The sequence below is a fragment of the Tenrec ecaudatus genome, chromosome 10 (genome assembly GCF_050624435.1).
Source record: "Tenrec ecaudatus isolate mTenEca1 chromosome 10, mTenEca1.hap1, whole genome shotgun sequence".
NCBI classification, from domain to species: Eukaryota; Metazoa; Chordata; class Mammalia; order Afrosoricida; family Tenrecidae; genus Tenrec; species Tenrec ecaudatus.
Genome location: NC_134539.1, coordinates 155,620,672 through 155,638,031, shown reverse-complemented (window position 1 = coordinate 155,638,031; position 17,360 = coordinate 155,620,672). Strand labels below are relative to the sequence as shown.

Below are 17,360 nucleotides of genomic sequence, written 5' to 3'. Positions count from 1 at the left end.
AGGACAGAGCACTTTCAGGCTCCCCCTGACCCCCATCAGGTCACCCAGGTGCCCTGCCACAAAGCTCTCTGCTCCGGGGGAAGGGCAGGTTGCTGGAAGGTGGGGTACGCTGTCTGCCCCTTGGTCCCCTCTCTCATGCGCAGTTTCCTGGTCACTGTGTCCTACATACGAGGTCCTGGGGTGATGCCGAGAGCTCACACACAGCTGGTCACCAAAGAGTTGGTGGCTCGAACTCGCCTGCAGTGCCACGGAAGCAAGACCTGGCAATCTCCGCCGGCAGATAGCACGGCCCCAGAACGCCGTTGGGCCGGCTCTGTGACAGAGCCCACTGCAGGGCAGCGGGTGTGGTTTGGGTTTGTCCTGTCAGCCGTCGCTCAGCCCTGTCCGCTGTGTGCCTGCAGCTACCTGGACATCATCGAGCAGGCCATCTCAGAGGGGGACACCCTGCTCATCGAGAACATCAGCGAGACTGTGGACCCCGTGCTGGACCCGCTGCTGGGCAGGAACACGATCAAAAAGGGAAGGTGAGGTGTGGCCATCGTGCAGTGGCTTCCTTTGGTGGCGCAGTAAGTGAAGCGTTAGGCCGCTAACCACAAGGCCGGCGATTCAAGCCCACCAGCCATTCCGCGGGGGCGAGAGGAGGTGATCCTGTGTCCGTACTGATGTCCAGCTTCATCGGAGTCTAAATCGACCCCAGGGCAGAGGGTCTGCTTTGGTTGTGGTTGTTTCCCTGTGCTCTCCCAGCCGGCCACTGGGAGCGGTTTCCAGAAGGAGCTAGCCAGTCTGTAGGGACCCCCAGCACCCAGAGGTCCAACTGGGAATGCCTCTGGGCAGGGGCCCTGCGTGTGGTGGCCTTCTTCTTCCTCTCTCCATGCACCTTGCAGATACGGCGTCTGCACCCGTTGTTTTATTTTCGTTTAGTTGAAACTCACCTGACATAAAATTGCTCACTTTAGAAGGAGCGATGCAGCGGTATTCCGTGCGTTTGCAATGCTGCAGTGCCCTCCACCGCCATCTGGTTCCAGGGCGCCTTTACGCCCCATTCGAGACACCCAAACGAGGCCCCATCCCTGCTGCTCCCTCCTCCCACAACTGCTCCCTGGCAACCACCAGCCTGCTTTCTGTCCCTCTGGAACTGCCTGTTCTGAAGAGCTCACCAAGTCTGGAGGCCTTGTGTAAGTTCCGGAGAGCTTCAATAAATTCTAGAGGGCTCGCATAAATTCTGGAGAGCTTGAATAAATCCTAGAAGCCTCCCATAAGTTGTAGGAACCTGGCATAAATTCTAGAGGTCTAGCATAACTTCTGGAGGCTTCTCCTCCTGGAGGCCATGTACAAAAACAAATTCAAGATGGATCAAAGACCCAAATAGAAACCGCACAATTATTAAGACCACCAATGAAGAAATAGGGTCACAAAATGAAGGACCCCAATATGAGGCATAAACACACTACTGAACATGATGACAAACAGCCACACGACAGTAGACACAACTGGGGCCAACTGAAGACAAGACATCTATGCACGATGCACGGCTTCGTCAAGAGTCAGCAGACCCCCAGCAGGAAGGTGACCTGAACGGCAGGCCCTTAAACCCGCCCAGGTGCCAGGTGTCATCCTATGTGTCTCTGCAGCCCCTTCCTCCACCCCCACCAGGTTCATTAAGATCGGCGACAAGGAGGTAGAGTACCACCCCAATTTCCGCCTGATCCTGCACACCAAGTACTTCAACCCCCACTACAAGCCTGAGATGCAGGCTCAGTGCACCCTCATCAACTTCCTGGTCACCAGAGATGGCCTGGAGGACCAGCTCTTGGCTGCTGTGGTGGCCAAGGAGCGCCCAGACCTGGAGCAGCTGAAGGTGAGTGAGGGCCTGCTGTCAGGTGGCCATGACATGACTGTGCCCCCATCCCCCGATGACATTCTGCAGCCAGTCCAGGGCTGTTGCACCCCTCGGGCGAGGCCAGGCTTACCTGAGGCTGTGTCCTGGCCTCTGCCATTCCCCGCAGGCGAACCTCACCAAGTCCCAGAACGAGTTCAAGATCGTCCTGAAGGAGCTGGAGGACTCACTGCTGGCCCGGCTGTCGGCCGCTTCCGGGAACTTCCTGGGGGACACGGCCCTGGTGGAGAACTTGGAGATTACCAAGCACACAGCCAGGGAGATTGAGGACAAGGTACCATGTGCCCTCCGCCAAGCGCACCGCCGCCGGGTACCGCCAGGGATGGGCACTCTGGTGACCGGGCACCTCCCTGGGATGGCGTGTGGGCAACTGGCACCTCCCTGGACTGAACATGCTATGGCTGGCACCTCCCCAGGGCAGGCCCATGGGTAATTGGGCACCTCTCCAGGCCAGGCACACAGGCAACTGACCACCTTCCCAGGCTGCACACGTGGGCAGCCAGGCACCTCTTCAGGCCGGGCTGCCTGGCACACATCTGGCTCGATGGTCTGAGGAGGAGCCATGGCCCAGGAGTGAACCCCAGGCACTCAGGGAAGGGGGAAGGGTCTGGATGCTCACCCAGCCGGCCACCCCAAGTCTGCCTGCGGCGGCTTCTGAAATCAAGAGTGACAGAGCCCAGGTGGGGGCATAGACGCACACATGCCCGCCCCGAGGGCTGCTGCATCCCAGCCCCCTTTGTTCCAAGGTCCAAGAGGCAAAGATCACGGAGGTGAAAATCAACGAGGCCAGAGAGAACTACCGCCCGGCGGCGGAGCGCGCGTCGCTGCTCTACTTCATCCTTAACGACCTCAACAAGATAAACCCCATCTACCAGTTCTCGCTCAAGGTGAGCGGTAGCCCGGCCTGGGCCGCAGAGGAACCCCCGAGGCCCAGCCTGGCCCCCTCCAAGGCTGCATGTACTCCACCTCCCCACCACCCCAACCCCGGGCCCTCCCCTCCCGAAGACGCAAACCCACACGCGCGCCAGGCAGCGCGGGCCCTGGGTGACGCCAGTCCGGCCACCAGGCTTTCAACGTGGTGTTTGAGAAGGCCATCCTGAAGACGGCCCCCTCAGACGAGGTGAAGCAGCGGGTCATCAACCTCACGGACGAGATCACCTACTCGGTCTACGTGTACACGGCCCGCGGCCTCTTTGAGCGAGACAAGCTCATCTTCCTGGCCCAGGTGACGTTCCAGGTACCAACGTCAGCCGCAGTGCCCCTCGGTGTGCTCCCCAGGCAGGGCTCGCGTGCCGCCGGGTCTGTGTGTCGGCCGCTGCAGGGAAGCAGGCACCGCTCTCGAGGGAAGGGACTTCTCTTGCTTCTTTTTCCTGTGGTTTGTTTGGTTTGGTTTGGTTTTGGTTTTGGTGGTGGAGTCGTGTGGTAGACACGGAAGCCTTTTCCCTGGGGGCTGGTATCGAAGTTACACAGCAGCAAGGAGCCATTGTAATCCATTCTGTTATCAAGTGCTCCCCCGTTTCATGAGCCCAGAACCCACAACTGTGGAGACATCCAGACACACAGCCATCCCGGCAGACAGAAGCCACACCCACTGGGCCCCGAGATCTCCGTCTGCAGGAAAGAGGAGGGCTGCGAATGGAAAGGGGACCAGTGGCCACCAGCCCAGGGGACTCAGGTGCACTGATTGGCCCCTCCCCGTCTGCAGCAAAGAAGGGTGAGCTCCAGAGCTCACCGCCATCGAGTCGATCCCGTCTCGTGTCTCCCTGTCGCACAAGACAGAACTGCCCCTGTGGTTTCCAACACCGTAACCCTCATGGGAGTAAAGTGACGAAGACGAAAACATAAAGGGAACCTGTTAGAGTAACGCAGCCTCTGACAACCTCAGGGTCTGTAGGCGCAATCGTATGGCGATAATATATAAAGATTATAGTAAAGTCATAGAGGAGAGGAGAAATGGGAGAGAAGAGAAAATAGTCACATTTTATGGTAGCTGCTCACCTCCGGGACGGCCATGATCTCAGCAGCCAGGTCCGAGCACAGAGAGAGAGAGAGAGAGTCTTTACTGTCTTGGGATATTTGTAGCCCTAAGACAAGCACACTCAGTAGCTACATACGTCACAAGGTGGGTGGTAACCACAGTAAAGTCCCTGAGCTCACAGGGGAGGATCACGCGAAGCTCAACCTCCGTAACCCTGGGACCCAAAGAACTAGATGGTGCTCAGCTACCACGACCACCTGCTCTGAAAGGGGTCTCACGTGAAGGCCCAGGATATTGTGGGAGAAAGATATGGGCCAGCACTTGAAATCATACAAGAGACCTGGCTGACTGATCGGATAGAGATAGGTGGGACATCCCCACCCCCACCCCCACCCAACACGTCCTTAACATCTGCAAAGGAATGTACCCCAAATTAGAATCATCAACCCTGTAAGATGAGCGGGGCAGCATTTAGGACCAGGTCCAAGGAGGAGGAGAGGGGAGAGATGGAAACGGGGCACGCAGGAAGGAAGTGGGATGAGGGATGAGCGGTGAAGGATGAGCTGGTTCAGAGCCGGTGTGAGCTGTGGAAGGTAAAACTGACGATCTGCCCGGTAAACCTTCACTGCTTCACACGACATGTCCTCTTGAAAACCGACCAGGCCTGTGCCCAGGAGGAGGAGCCCTGGCTGTGCAGGGGTGAAGCACTGGAGGGCGGGCCACGAGTTCAGACCCGCCAGCCGCCACGCAGCAGAAAGAGGAGGGTGAAGGCATGAGGCTACGGAAACCCCCAGGAGCCGTTGTGTTCCCTCCCATGCCCGGGTCGCTGGGAGTTGGAATCAAGTCACTGGACGGGGCAGGTTTGGTGTAGCTGGGCTTGGGGGACCGAAGAACCGGCACCGGGCTCGGCCCAGCCATCCACGCCAGGAGCACCCCAGAACAAAAAGCAGGTGTTGGATCAGAAACCTGCATGTTTGTACGTTAGCAGCCCCACTCACTGCCGTTTCCTGGGGCAGACGGCCTGACCCCCCTCAGCAGATGGTGGAGGAGCATTACTCCACCAGGAAAAGGCTGCTGGGACATGGGGTACCACGTCAAACCTTGTGACCACGTGATGCTAGGTGAAAGATGCCCACCCACACACCACGTGGCTCACCCCAATGGAACATGCACAGTGGGGGATCTGCAGACACAGGGGTCAGGGGTTGCTGGTGTAGGACACCAGGCTACCTTATGTGCTGTTGAGAACATTCTAGAACCGAGAGAGGCGGTGGTTGCAGCCTTGTAAAGGCACTAAATACTGTTGGATGGTTTTTGTGTTACAATGATGACTGTTAAGATAATACTTCAACACACACACACGCACACGCACGCACGCACGCACACACACGCACACGCGCGCGCAAGATGAATGAGCAGTACACGGGGTTGGGGGGCCCAGGGAGTGAGACCTGTACCCTCCTCCCTCTATGTTCTCCCCCACCCCCAGTTTCTGGGACGACAGCCCACGCGTCTGTGCCCTGACGTTCCCACAGGTCCTGTCCATGAAGAAGGAGCTGAACCCGGTGGAGCTGGACTTCCTCCTGCGGTTTCCGTTCAAGGCGGGGGTGGTGTCCCCCGTGGAATTCCTGTTGAACCAGGGGTGGGGCGGCATCAAGGTTAGTACCTAGGAGGTGCCCTTGGGGTGCTCACAAGGCCAGAGCACCCAGGGCCCGGGTGGGCAAAGGTCTTCCCAGCAAGGCAGTCAGAGAGATGGCCACAGCCAGGCCAGGGACAGCTTGTCCTCCCCACCCTGAGAGCCTGTCTTGTGCCCCACCTCCCGCTTCCAGGAAAGGGCAGGCAGGGGCCCTCGGGTCTCAAAGTCCTGGGGTCTTTTGGTGGGAGGCTTGAACCACCAACCTTGAGGTTATGTCACAGAGCTTCTGGTCTCTTCATAAGCCCAAGCCCACTGCCGGGGAGTCAGCTCTGACTCACAGTCATCCTGCACAGGGTGCACAGGCGCAGAAAGCTCATCTTCCTCCTTTGGGGTGACTGGTGGGTTTGAACCGCTGACTTGACTTGTGGTTGGTTAGCAGCCCAGCCCTTAACCCACGGCAACCCCGGGCTCCTCCTCAGTAAGCCTCCCAGTTGGCGGATGAGGTCATGTCCCTGGATTCAGTCCCCCTCTGCCAGCCCACCCCAGGCTGGCTACCATCCTCTGGCCACCCAGGTCGAGGTGTCCTCAGCAGCCTGGCCCTGGCCCCTGATCCCTCATCTGAGCACGGCCTCTCCTGAGGGCTTGCCAGCAGGCAGGTGTGCCCTGGGTCTGGGGCAGAGTGGCGGCAGGGCACATCGGGCGTCCTGTGCTGCCCACAGGCCCTCTCAGAAATGGATGAGTTCAAGAACCTGGACAACGACATCGAGGGTTCCGCCAAGCGCTGGAAGAAGCTGGTGGAGTCGGAGGCCCCCGAGAAGGAGATCTTCCCCAAGGAGTGGAAGAACAAGTCTGCCCTGCAGAAGCTCTGCATGGTGCGCTGCATGCGGCCCGACCGCATGACCTACGCCGTCAAGTGAGGGTCCCCGGCCTGCCCCACCGCCCACCAGGGCCAATCATGACCCCGCCCGACAGAGGAGGACCTGGGGGCCCTGTAAATCTCAGTCCTTTGCCCCTCTCGCCCCTTGGGGACAGGGGTGAGATCTCAAAACTTAGTCTTGAAGGACCCGCGGTGTGCCAGAGGATGGGGGACCTGTCCAAACGGAGCGAGATGAAGTCTGGCCACCCCTGCTCCCAAGGGGCATCCCGGCCATGCTCCTTCCAGGACAGATGTGTTAGTCCTCTGGGTGGTCACGGTACCTTTGGTCTCCTGTGTTCAGTTCTTCAATATTTTAGGAAGGTACACAGTTCAATCACTCACCACGGCCAGGTTTAAAATACATCCCGAATGTATGTCCATGTGGTCGTACATGTCATGAACAATGTCAAGCCCTCTCAACCGAGGCACCAGGAGTGGAGAGCTGTTCCCACCCGGTGGCTCTCTGCGCCTCCCCTCACCCGGCCGCCTGCACTGGCCCTGCTGGTCTACTCCAGGGTTAGAAATAGTTATCAAGGCCTCCCACTGGGAGGCGGGACTTACCTCTGACCTCCGGGAGAAGGGACGTGTCCCTTCCTTTCCAGGGCGCCTCCAACCTTTCTGTCCGCCTTCGAATGTGTACCTGTTTTCGGTCCCCAGGGACTGTCCTCCCAAAGGCCCCCTTTGGGGAGAGAAGCAGGCTGGTCTTTTTGCTGCTGGGCCATTGCTGAACCCCAAGTCCTTGATGGAAGCTTAGGGAACTTCTAAGCATCCCCAGGCTACCTAGTGACAAGACCTGGTCGTCTAGATGCCCTGAGGAGATGCCCCCCTCCCGCGCCGGACCCTTTGCCTGCCCTCCCCCTGGCCCCCAGTGCTTAGGTGACCAAGTCGTCCATGGAGATGGCCTCCCACGGGGAACACGACACGGAAGGTGTCTGTGTCTATAGAACCAGGGTGGAAAAACAACCCAGCCCCCTGCCTGCTGCAGGAGAAAGCTGCTGTAGCAGGGGTCTCCCCCACATCTGACCCACGGCTCTGTCCACAGGAACTTCGTGGAGGAGAAGATGGGCAGCAAGTTCGTGGAGAACCGCAGCGTGGAGTTCTCTCGCTCCTACGAAGAGAGCAGCCCCTCCACGCCCATCTTCTTCATCCTCTCCCCGGGCGTCGACCCCCTGAAGGACGTGGAAGCCCTGGGTAAGTGGACCCTCGTGACCCTCCCCCAGGGCCTCGGAGACTACACCTTCACGGCCACCTTTCGCCCGTGGAGCAGCCGGTGGGTGTCAAGTCAGGGCCTTCCAATTAGCCGCCCAGCGCTTAACCTGCTGCACCACCGGGGCTCTGCACTGCGGACCTCACACCACACCAGACTCAGCGCCGCCGAGTCCATGCCCACGCATGCGACCCGACAGGACAGGGCAGACAAGCCCCATGGGTTCCCAAGGCTAAATCTTTACGAGAGAAACAGCCTCCTCTTTCTCCCTCAGCGAGACTGATGGGTTTGAACTGCTGACCTTAACGTTATCAGCTCAAGCCAGAGCCCACTACTCCCCTGGGCATCAGGGCCCTGCACATCATGGCCCCAGTGAGATACCACCAACAGCCTCCCTACATACTGGAGAACTGTAAATGTTAAAAGTGGGCACCTCTTGGGCAAGATTGGCCCCCGAAACCAGACTATACCCACAGTGGGCAACACAGCGGGACTAGTGCCCATGGAGACAAAAGATGGCACAGCTGCTGTGGAGGTGCCAACACAGGATGGCCCCGTGGCAACGGCCCCACTCCAGAGACCCCAAAGGATGGAAGCAGGGACTCAAGGGGCCAGGTACACTGGTGTTCCCTGCAGCACTGGTCGCAACAGCCCACAGACGGAAACCACCCACGGGCCCCCCACTGCTGGACGGTGAGCACGTGGTAGTCCATTGCGACAGGGGGATGCCTGCTCATACGGAGTCCTGGTTCACGCAGCGCCACATGCATGGGCCTGGAGAACATCCTGCCGAGGGTGACGAGCCCGGCAGGAAGCGTCGCACGTGGCACAGAGCCGAGTCTGAGCCACGTCCAGGATGGGCCACGCATGGACGTGGCAGATGTGTGAGGCCCCGGTGTCAGGAGATTTGAAGACAATACACCCCACATGCAGGGGACGTGTTGTCAGGAGAGACCGGTCCCTGAAGAAGGACATCACACTTGGTGGGGCGAGGGGCAGTGGCAAAGAGGAAGGCGCTCAACAAGATGGACTGACACAGGGGCTGCAGCCATGGGCTGGGACGGAGGGACAATGGTGAGGGTGGTGCAGGACCGGGCAGTGCTTGGTTCTGTTGTCCCCTCAGGTCCCTGTGAGTCGGGACCGGCCGGCCTGACAGCCCCTACCACCCACCACCCCCAATGCCGAAGGTGGGATGTGGGCCAGAGCCTCCATCCCCACAGCGTTTCCACAGCCCCTGGCCTTTCCCGTGTTCCGCTCCTTTAGGGAAAAAACTCGGGTTTACCATCGACAACGGGAAGCTCCACAACGTGTCCCTGGGCCAAGGGCAGGAGGTGGTGGCCGAGAACGCGCTGGACGTGGCCGCAGAGAAAGGTCACTGGGTCATTCTGCAGGTACCCGGGCCGGTCCCCAGGCATGGTGTGAGGCAGCCAGGGGCTGAGTTTCATCTTCCCAGGGAGAAACCAGCCTCTGGATCTGTCTTCGTATATGCGTACACCCAAGGTAGAGTCCAGAGACCCAGACCAGTCAGCAGGCCAGAACCCCACCTCAAAAGCTTGTGTCCAGAGACCCGTAGGCCTGGCGGGGCAGCAGGAAATGTGCAGGGTGGAGGAGGAAGGGAGCTTTCTTGGAGAACATCTGGGTGTCCTCTAGAGGCAGATGGCTCCAGAAAGAGTAACCTTGTAGAATGTGATTACATCGCACCAGAGCCCGGGCCAGGCTGACTCACAAGTGACCCGTCCCTGGGTCTCTCGGCCAACAGAGGGTTGCGGGTCCTGCATGGGCTCCGGTCATTGAGCAAGACCCCAGGGTTGAGAGCAGAGGGCCCCACAGAGAGACTGGACAAACACACTAAAGAGACATACACATCACCTCTGGTCTCACCCCATTGCAGATAGGGGGTGAGAGGGTAGGGGCAGCGAGACCACAGCTGATTGGTTACAATGTCACTGTCACACCATAGCTAGACCATCCCTCCGCAAGTGAGCCCCTGGCTAGACCCACTCACCCATGCCCTCCACGTGGGCCACCATCCAGGGTCCTGCCTAGTCCCACCTCAGACAGAGTCCTGGCCTTGGAATCGTTTCTTTCCCACCCAAGTGGAGCAGCAGAGGGGCTGCTGGGGGGAGGGGCCTGGGCTTAACTGGCGGGGGGGGGGGGGGGGGGGGGTTGTCAGGATAGGCCACAGTTGGAGCAGGGGGCGGGGCACGTCGTCAGCCGCTGGGGTAGGCAGGGTCACTGAGCGCCAGGTCTGGGCTGCAGAATATCCACCTGGTGGCACGCTGGCTGAGCACGCTGGACAAGAAGCTGGAGCGCTACAGCCTGGGCAGCCATGAGGACTACCGCGTGTTCATCAGCGCGGAGCCAGCCCCCAGCCCCGAGTCCCACATCATCCCCCAGGGCATCCTGGAAAACGCCATCAAGATCACCAACGAGCCGCCCACCGGGATGCACGCCAACCTGCACAAGGCCCTGGACCTCTTCACGCAGGTAGGGTGTGCGCGCACAAGGCAGCGTGGGACCCCTGGCGGCGGCAGAGCGGGAGCCACGGGCCCCTGGGCGACTGCTCCATGTGAGCTCCGGAGTCCCGCTAGCTTCATTGCGCTTTGCAGACCTAGGGCCCTGGTGGCCCGGGGGCACCCGGCTCTCATAAGAGAAAGGTGAGGCTGCCCTCTGCCCATCTGGTTTTACATGTCCGTGACTGGTGGGCTGGGTGGGGACATTGGTGCCCAGTGTGCTCATGGCGCCTGGCCCCCGCCTGGGCTGGGATGCGGTGCGGAGGACAACGAAGCCACTGTGCGTGGAGGGGAGGGCGCAGCCGCAGGCCCGGTCACCCAGGTTCTCACCCGAGGACGACCAAAGGGGGAGGAGACACCGGTCAGTTTTTGAGGACAGGCCAGGACCTGTCCACTTCCCTGGGAGCGGAGGCTGACTGGGGAGGGGAGGTGTGATGCGGCAGCGCAGGCTCCCTCAGCTGCTCCTGGCCTTGGAGACTATGACCCTGGAGACTTATTCCAGGGGAACACGGAGGTATGTGGGGTTAAGGGGTGAGTGCCAGGTAGACGGGCCGAGGGATACAAGGCGGATGAAGGCCCGGGAAGTACCCAGGCAGGGCTGAGGTAGAAGGAGGATACTGATACCTGGGGAGGGTGTAGGTGCACAGGGAGGACAAGTAGGTATACTCGGAGTGTAGGACCACTGGTGTGGGGTGGCGAGAGACCCCAGAATGGTGTGTGCATCACTCCTGGAATGGAAGTTGGGAGGGTCGTGAGACCTAGAGGGAGGGGGCAGAGGGGCTCAGAGCAGCCCTTCCTCCCACTTCCTGGAATGCTGTTGGGGGTGGGGTCTGCATACAAAGGGCTTCAGGAATCAGGGAAAGTCCAAGGTTAGCCAAGCCTCCATCACCCCACATCCCCACTGCCCAGATTGCTGTCCTAGCTGCCGCGCATGCGGGATTCCATGTACGCCCTCCCCACCCCCCATGGTGGCACGATGGGTTGTGCCCCACAGGGTTTCCATGGACTGACTTTTGGAAGTAGATCACCAGGCCTTTCTTCCTGCTGCATTGCAGTCTGCCAGCTCCTCCGGCTAATTGGGGAATCGAGCCGGGGTCCCCCGCATGAGAGGCTGGGGTTTTACCACAGAGCCACACTGGCCACTCATGCAAAGGTGGTTCCCGTGTGACCTCACAAACCTGCAGGTCCAGAGCCCCAGCTCAGGCCAGGCTTGCTCAGGAGGAAGAGCTGCCCAAGCCCCTTCCAGGCAGCCATTCCCACTCGTTTGTAAGGAGTTGGGCACCGTGAGCTGTGAATGAAGAGAGCGCCCAGGCTTACAAAGGCAGTCCAGAACCCCAACCGCTCCCTGCCGTGCAGTCTGCAGTCGATGCTGGCTCACAGTGACCCTCTAGGACAGGATAGAACTGCCCCCGAGTTTCCGAGACTGTACTTCTGTATAGGAGCAGACGTCCTGTCTTTCTCCTGCAGATCGGCTGGTGGTTTTGAACTGCTGACCTTGAGGTTAGCTGCACATAACGCATGACCGCCGTGCCACCGGGGCTTGTGTGCAGGGCTGTTACTTCTCATGAAGGAAGCCTCATGGTGGCCCAAGCCGGGGAGCAGTAGAAGGCACTTGTCTTGGTTGTCAGGTGCCCGTGGGGCTGGTTTCTGACCAGGTGACCCCTGGACAGTTGGGCTGCCCCGGGGCTCCCCAGGGATTCCAGGCTGTCATCTGTCCGGAGCCACTGCTGCGCTGGAACAACTGGCCTTCGGGCGAACAGCTGAGCACTCGGCTGCTGTCCACTAGGTCTCCCTAATTGGGCTTGTTTAGTGACACAAAGCCATCAAACCACATTTCCAAAAGAAAGGGTGCAGGTGGGGTCTTCTCAGGCATTCCAGCCCGGCCCCCACCCCAGGGTGGGACTTAAGTGGAGCGTTCCGGCTGACCTCGGACGCTGGTGTCCACCCACCCCCACCCTCCGCCCCAGGACACCCTGGAGATGTGTACCAAGGAGATCGAGTTCAAGTGCATCCTGTTTGCCCTGTGCTACTTCCATGCCGTGGTGGCCGAGAGGCGCAAGTTCGGGGCCCAGGGCTGGAACAGGTCCTACCCCTTCAACAATGGGGACCTCACCATCTCCATCAATGTGCTCTACAACTACCTGGAGGCCAACAGCAAGGTGAGGGCCACAGCTCCCCCTCCTGCCTTCCCTCCCCCTCTCCCTCCTCCCTCCCCCTTTCCCTCCTCCCTCCCCCTCCCCTCTCCCTCCTTGCCTGAATCGAGCAGCACACATTCTGCTAAAACTGAAGCAAAAGCAAGAATGGTTTAGGGCGAGGCGTGGGCGAAGGAGGGATGGTGGCGTCCCTGATGCAGGGTTCACAGAGGGAAACTCCCTGGAAGAAGGGGCACGGCTGTATGGAAGATGAAGCCTGCACAGGCAGACTGTGAGAAAGCAATCTTGCTTCGTTGGCCAAATGGACGAGGTCTGGCGAGCGACAGCCAACGCGAAAGGCGCCCCATCGGTTCAGCATGCACAATTCCGACTGGAAAACTCGAGCGTTTTCGCCTGTGGTGGCTAGATACCGTGGAGTGGGTTCCAGCTCACGGCGACCGTGTGTACAACAGAAGGGGCCACCGCCCGGCCCTGCGCCACCCTCACCATGGCTTTATGCGGGCCCAGCGTCGCAGCCCGTGTGGAGCCTCTCCACTTGACCACGCGTGACAACCCCTTTGCTTGTCCTTACAGTTTTATTAGCTCTTCCTCCACACGGCACGCAGTTCAGTCATTCAGCCGTCACGATTGGCAGTTATCGCCACACTCAATGCGGGAACATTTGCTTCTTGCACGCATTGTTATTCATGTAATTTTTTAGCAAACAAATAGGCACAAACATTTTCCAACGCCACCACTTCTACACATACAGTTCAGTGCCATTGATTATACTCTTCATGTTGTACGCCATTATTGATAGCCTTTTCTAAACGATTCCACCACCACTAACACAAACTCGGTGCCCCCACACACACACTAAGCAACAACTCTCTTTAACCCATGGTCACCACTGGTCAAGTTGGGCTGCTTTTTTTTTTTTAGTAGTTTTCTTGATAGTGTTCACATATCATACATGTCCATAGTTAAACCGCTTCTAAAATGACTTATATACATCATCACAATCGCTCTAGTGTCCCCTCCCTGCTTCCGCATTCACTGCTCCCCAGATCCCCCTGCCCGCCCCACCTCCCACCTCTCCTCCACATCCCCAATAAGCCGATGCTTCAGGTATGGTCTCTGTGCATCCATTCCTTCTGGGCTGCACAGCCTGGAAACCCAACAGAAACAGTAACAAGCAAAAAGGCAGGAAGAAAATAATAATATAAAGATAAAAAAATACAAATAAAGAGTAAGAAAGAAAAGACCACCACCAATATTTTAAAGCCAGAGAAGAAATGTTTGTCATGGAACAAGCAAGGAACACTTGCACCTAGAGCAATACAGATGGGTCAAGAGGGAGGTCAGCTGACCGAGCGTCGTCCTATACCGTGATCCGATCCACCATCATCAAGTTTGCAGTCATCTCTGTTGGGTAGGCAAGCTGCTGCAGTCCCTGGCCTGAGGGCAGAGGGGAGCTGCCAGTGGCTTCATCTGACCACTCTGCAGATGGGCTTGGGGCTCCCGCTGCCCTCCACAGCCTTCTACGGATTGGGTGTGGACAGTTTAAGCTCTGGCACTCTCCCTTGGTCATGTCTGCAGTGTGATCATCATCTTTGGGTCACACAGGCTGGGCTGCTTCGCCTGTGTGGACTTGGTCGATGCCGCGCCTAGACTGGTTTGAATACAAACCTCTAGGACCCCGGACACTATTCCAATTGATTGATAGCTTGTCAACAACACGATGCCCTTCTTGAGCGGCTGGTCTCTCCTGACAGCATGTCCAAAAGACGCGAAAACCAAGTCTCGCCGTCCCGGCCTCCAAGGAGCATTCTGGCTGTACTTCTTCCAAGACAGACTGGCCTGTTCTTTTGGCGGTCCATGGTACTTTGAATCCTCTCCCCCAGCACCACGACTCAGATGCACTGATTCTTCCTCGGTCTCTCTGATTCAATGGCCAACCTTCACTTTGGACGCCTGTCGACAGCCAGGCATCGCAGATGAGAAAAAATGAACTACAATGAAAAACTCACTGCCTCCAGGTCGCTGGCAACACACAACGACCCTGTCGGACAGGGCACAACTGCCCCCGTGTCCCTACCTCTTCACTGGAGGAGAAAGCCCGGCCTTTCCCGAGAGTCCGACTGACCCACCGCATCAGCGCTCCATCGTGGGTGCTCCTCACCCCGGGCCATTTCCATGAGAAACCAGGAGGCCTGCACCTGGTCTTGGCCCACCGCCTCCAACTGCCTCCTGCTGCTTAATCACAAAACAGTCTGCAGGGCCCCCTTCTGCAATCGAGCACGTAAAATGACTGCGCTGACCGGCTCGCCGCCCAGGACGCTCAGGGCTTAGGGATGGACCACAGGGCTGCTATCAGGGCATCCAAAAGTGTCTTGAACTTGATGGGTGGGGCGTAAGCTGATAGTGTCAGTTTTTTAATTTTTTACTTTTCATTCATTCTCCCATGAACTTCTGAAGTCCCCTGGGCTTTGCCACACCTGTGATATATACTGATACACACACACACATACACACGTGGTTGTTAGGTACCACTGAGGCAGTTTCAACTATACATACAACAAGGAAACACTGCCTGGTCCTGCGTCATCCTCACAATCTGACTGATTGATAAGGCCCTACAACAAATACAGAAACGGCAGCTCATCATATACTCAAGACACACAAACAGAAAAGAGTTTTGGTGTTTTTTTTTAAAATGAGTATTTTTAATTCAGGAAACGAGCTGAGTTTAAAGAACGTCAGTCAAGGAGGCGCAGACAGGCAGGCGGGCATCATGTTTGAGTGCGTGGAGGCTCTGAAAACTGGGCCAAGCACACTGCCACAGAGAGGCTGCCGGCGGGGATGGGGTGCCTCTCTCCTGACAGCTCCCCCCTCGCCCCCAGGTGCCCTGGGACGACCTCCGCTACCTGTTCGGGGAGATCATGTACGGGGGCCACATCACGGACGACTGGGACCGCCGGCTCTGCAGGACGTACCTGGCTGAGTACCTCCGGGCAGAGATGTTGGAGGGTGATGTCCACTTGGCCCCCGGCTTCCAGACACCCCCAAACCTAGACTACAAGGTGAGGAGAGCGGCCCTGGCAGGGGGTGGCGAATAGCAGATCAGACGGGATGTCACTCCTGACGGCAAGGGTCCCACAGCAGCCCCGGGAGGGATTCTGAGGCTGGCCATCGAACGGGAGCAGGATGCCTCCACACAGGTTGCGGGGGTGTTTGAACTGCCTACCTTGTGGTTAGCAGCCCGACCCACGGTGCCACCAGAAGACCCCAAATAGGGCCTCATGGAGAGGAGGGGTGCAGAGGGCCAGCCCGCTGCAGGCAGGACGTGGGTGGAAGGTTCTGGTTCTGAGCGCACGGGCTGCTGAGTGAGCCCGCTGGCTCACGGGCCGGCCCGTCTCCAGGGTTACCACGAGTACATTGACGAGAACCTGCCCCCGGAGAGCCCCTATCTGTACGGCCTGCACCCCAACGCGGAGATCGGTTTCCTGACGGTCACCTCAGAGAAGCTGTTCCGCACTGTCCTGGAGATGCAGCCCAAGGAGACGGACTCGGCTGGGGGCACAGGGGTCTCCCGGGAGGAGAAGGCAAGCCCTGGGACCCCTGCCCTGACCCGCAGGCCCCTAGACATCCCACACACAGGCCCAGGGGAGCCAGGGGGTTGTCAAGACGTGGTATCAGTGCATGAAGGCACGGCGCCCACCCCGGGAGCCCAGGCAGAGGGTCCCTGCTCTGAGCGGCGAGCCTCCCCAGGTGAAGGCCGTCCTGGATGACATCCTGGAGAAGCTCCCCGAGATGTTCAACATGGTGGAGATCATGGCGAAGGCGGTGGAGAAGACGCCCTACGTGGTGGTGGCCTTCCAGGAGTGCGAACGGATGAACATCCTGACTAATGAGATGCGCCGCTCGCTCAAGGAGCTCAACTTGGGGCTGAAGGTCAGTGACAGGAACGGCCAGCCAGACCCACGCCACTGGGGCTTTGACCCTTCAGCGCCGACAGCGAGTTACCACCCCTTCACACCCCAGCCTGGCATCCCAGACACCTGGAGCCAGCCACTAGGACCGATCGCAGCAGTCCTGAGCGCGGGGGACTGTGTGCGTGTGCACGCAGACTGCAGGGGTGACGCGATGCCTGGGGGCTTCGGGAGCAGGGCGAGCTTGCTGTGTGTTCCAGGGGGAGCTGACCATCACAACTGACATGGAGGACTTGTCCACGGCCCTCTTCTACGACACTGTGCCTGACACGTGGGTGGCCCGGGCCTACCCCTCCATGATGGGCCTGGGGGCCTGGTACGCGGACCTGCTGCTCCGGATCAGGGTAAGGATGCTGCCTCGGGGCAGTGGCTTCCTGATCCTGCTGCCCAGGCCTCTGTCCTGTGGCTGGACGGGTTTGTACACATAACACCAAGGGGCCCCAAACGTCCACATGAGCTGAGATCTTGCCGAGATCACAACGCTGGCTGAAGGCCCGGTGACGAAGGCAGAAGTCCCTCTTGGGCTCCCACTTTACCCTCGCTGACCCACCACTCCCTTCTTGACCCCTGCCTTTCAGCCCTGCCCTTGCCCACAACCTGCCCGTTTCCTCCAGGAGCTGGAGGCATGGACGACAGACTTCGCGCTGCCCACCACCGTGTGGCTGGCAGGCTTCTTCAACCCACAGTCCTTCCTCACGGCCATCATGCAGTCCATGGCCCGGAAGAACGAGTGGCCCCTGGACAAGATGTGTCTGTCTGTGGAGGTGACCAAGAAGAACCGGGAGGACGTGACAGCGCCACCCCGTGAGGGCTCCTATGTGTATGGGCTCTTCATGGAGGGTGAGTGTGAGCAGTTCCTTGGGACCCAAGGGGCTAGAAGAGGCTGCCACCTTCCAATCCTGCCCTGCCCTGGCTCCTGCCCTCTGGTGCATGGGTGGATGATGGCTCCTCTGTCTAGAAACAGGCCCATGTCGTTGCTGACCTCGGGCTTGTCTGGGCAGTGGGGAAAGGGGGGCATGGAAGACCCTGCCCATTACCTGAGGCATGCACAGCCTGTGGGAGCAGATACCCTGCCCTCGCGTTCCCTGT

At 59.0% G+C, this 17,360-nt stretch overlaps 1 protein-coding gene across 1 annotated transcript in view; it reads left to right on the top strand.

Moving 5' to 3' along the window:
* DNAH17 (dynein axonemal heavy chain 17) overlaps nt 1–17,360 on the top strand; it is a 96,969-nt gene that overhangs the window by 78,979 nt on the left and 630 nt on the right. The window contains exons 64-79 of the mRNA XM_075559705.1: nt 402–524; nt 1,654–1,858; nt 2,007–2,171; nt 2,644–2,784; nt 2,964–3,134; nt 5,411–5,533; nt 6,231–6,424; nt 7,470–7,618; nt 8,898–9,025; nt 9,894–10,121; nt 12,115–12,306; nt 15,183–15,362; nt 15,702–15,884; nt 16,051–16,233; nt 16,472–16,615; nt 16,886–17,111. Coding sequence (XP_075415820.1) covers nt 402–524; nt 1,654–1,858; nt 2,007–2,171; nt 2,644–2,784; nt 2,964–3,134; nt 5,411–5,533; nt 6,231–6,424; nt 7,470–7,618; nt 8,898–9,025; nt 9,894–10,121; nt 12,115–12,306; nt 15,183–15,362; nt 15,702–15,884; nt 16,051–16,233; nt 16,472–16,615; nt 16,886–17,111 — 2,735 coding nt within the window. The remainder of the gene's footprint in view (nt 1–401; nt 525–1,653; nt 1,859–2,006; nt 2,172–2,643; nt 2,785–2,963; nt 3,135–5,410; nt 5,534–6,230; nt 6,425–7,469; nt 7,619–8,897; nt 9,026–9,893; nt 10,122–12,114; nt 12,307–15,182; nt 15,363–15,701; nt 15,885–16,050; nt 16,234–16,471; nt 16,616–16,885; nt 17,112–17,360) is intronic.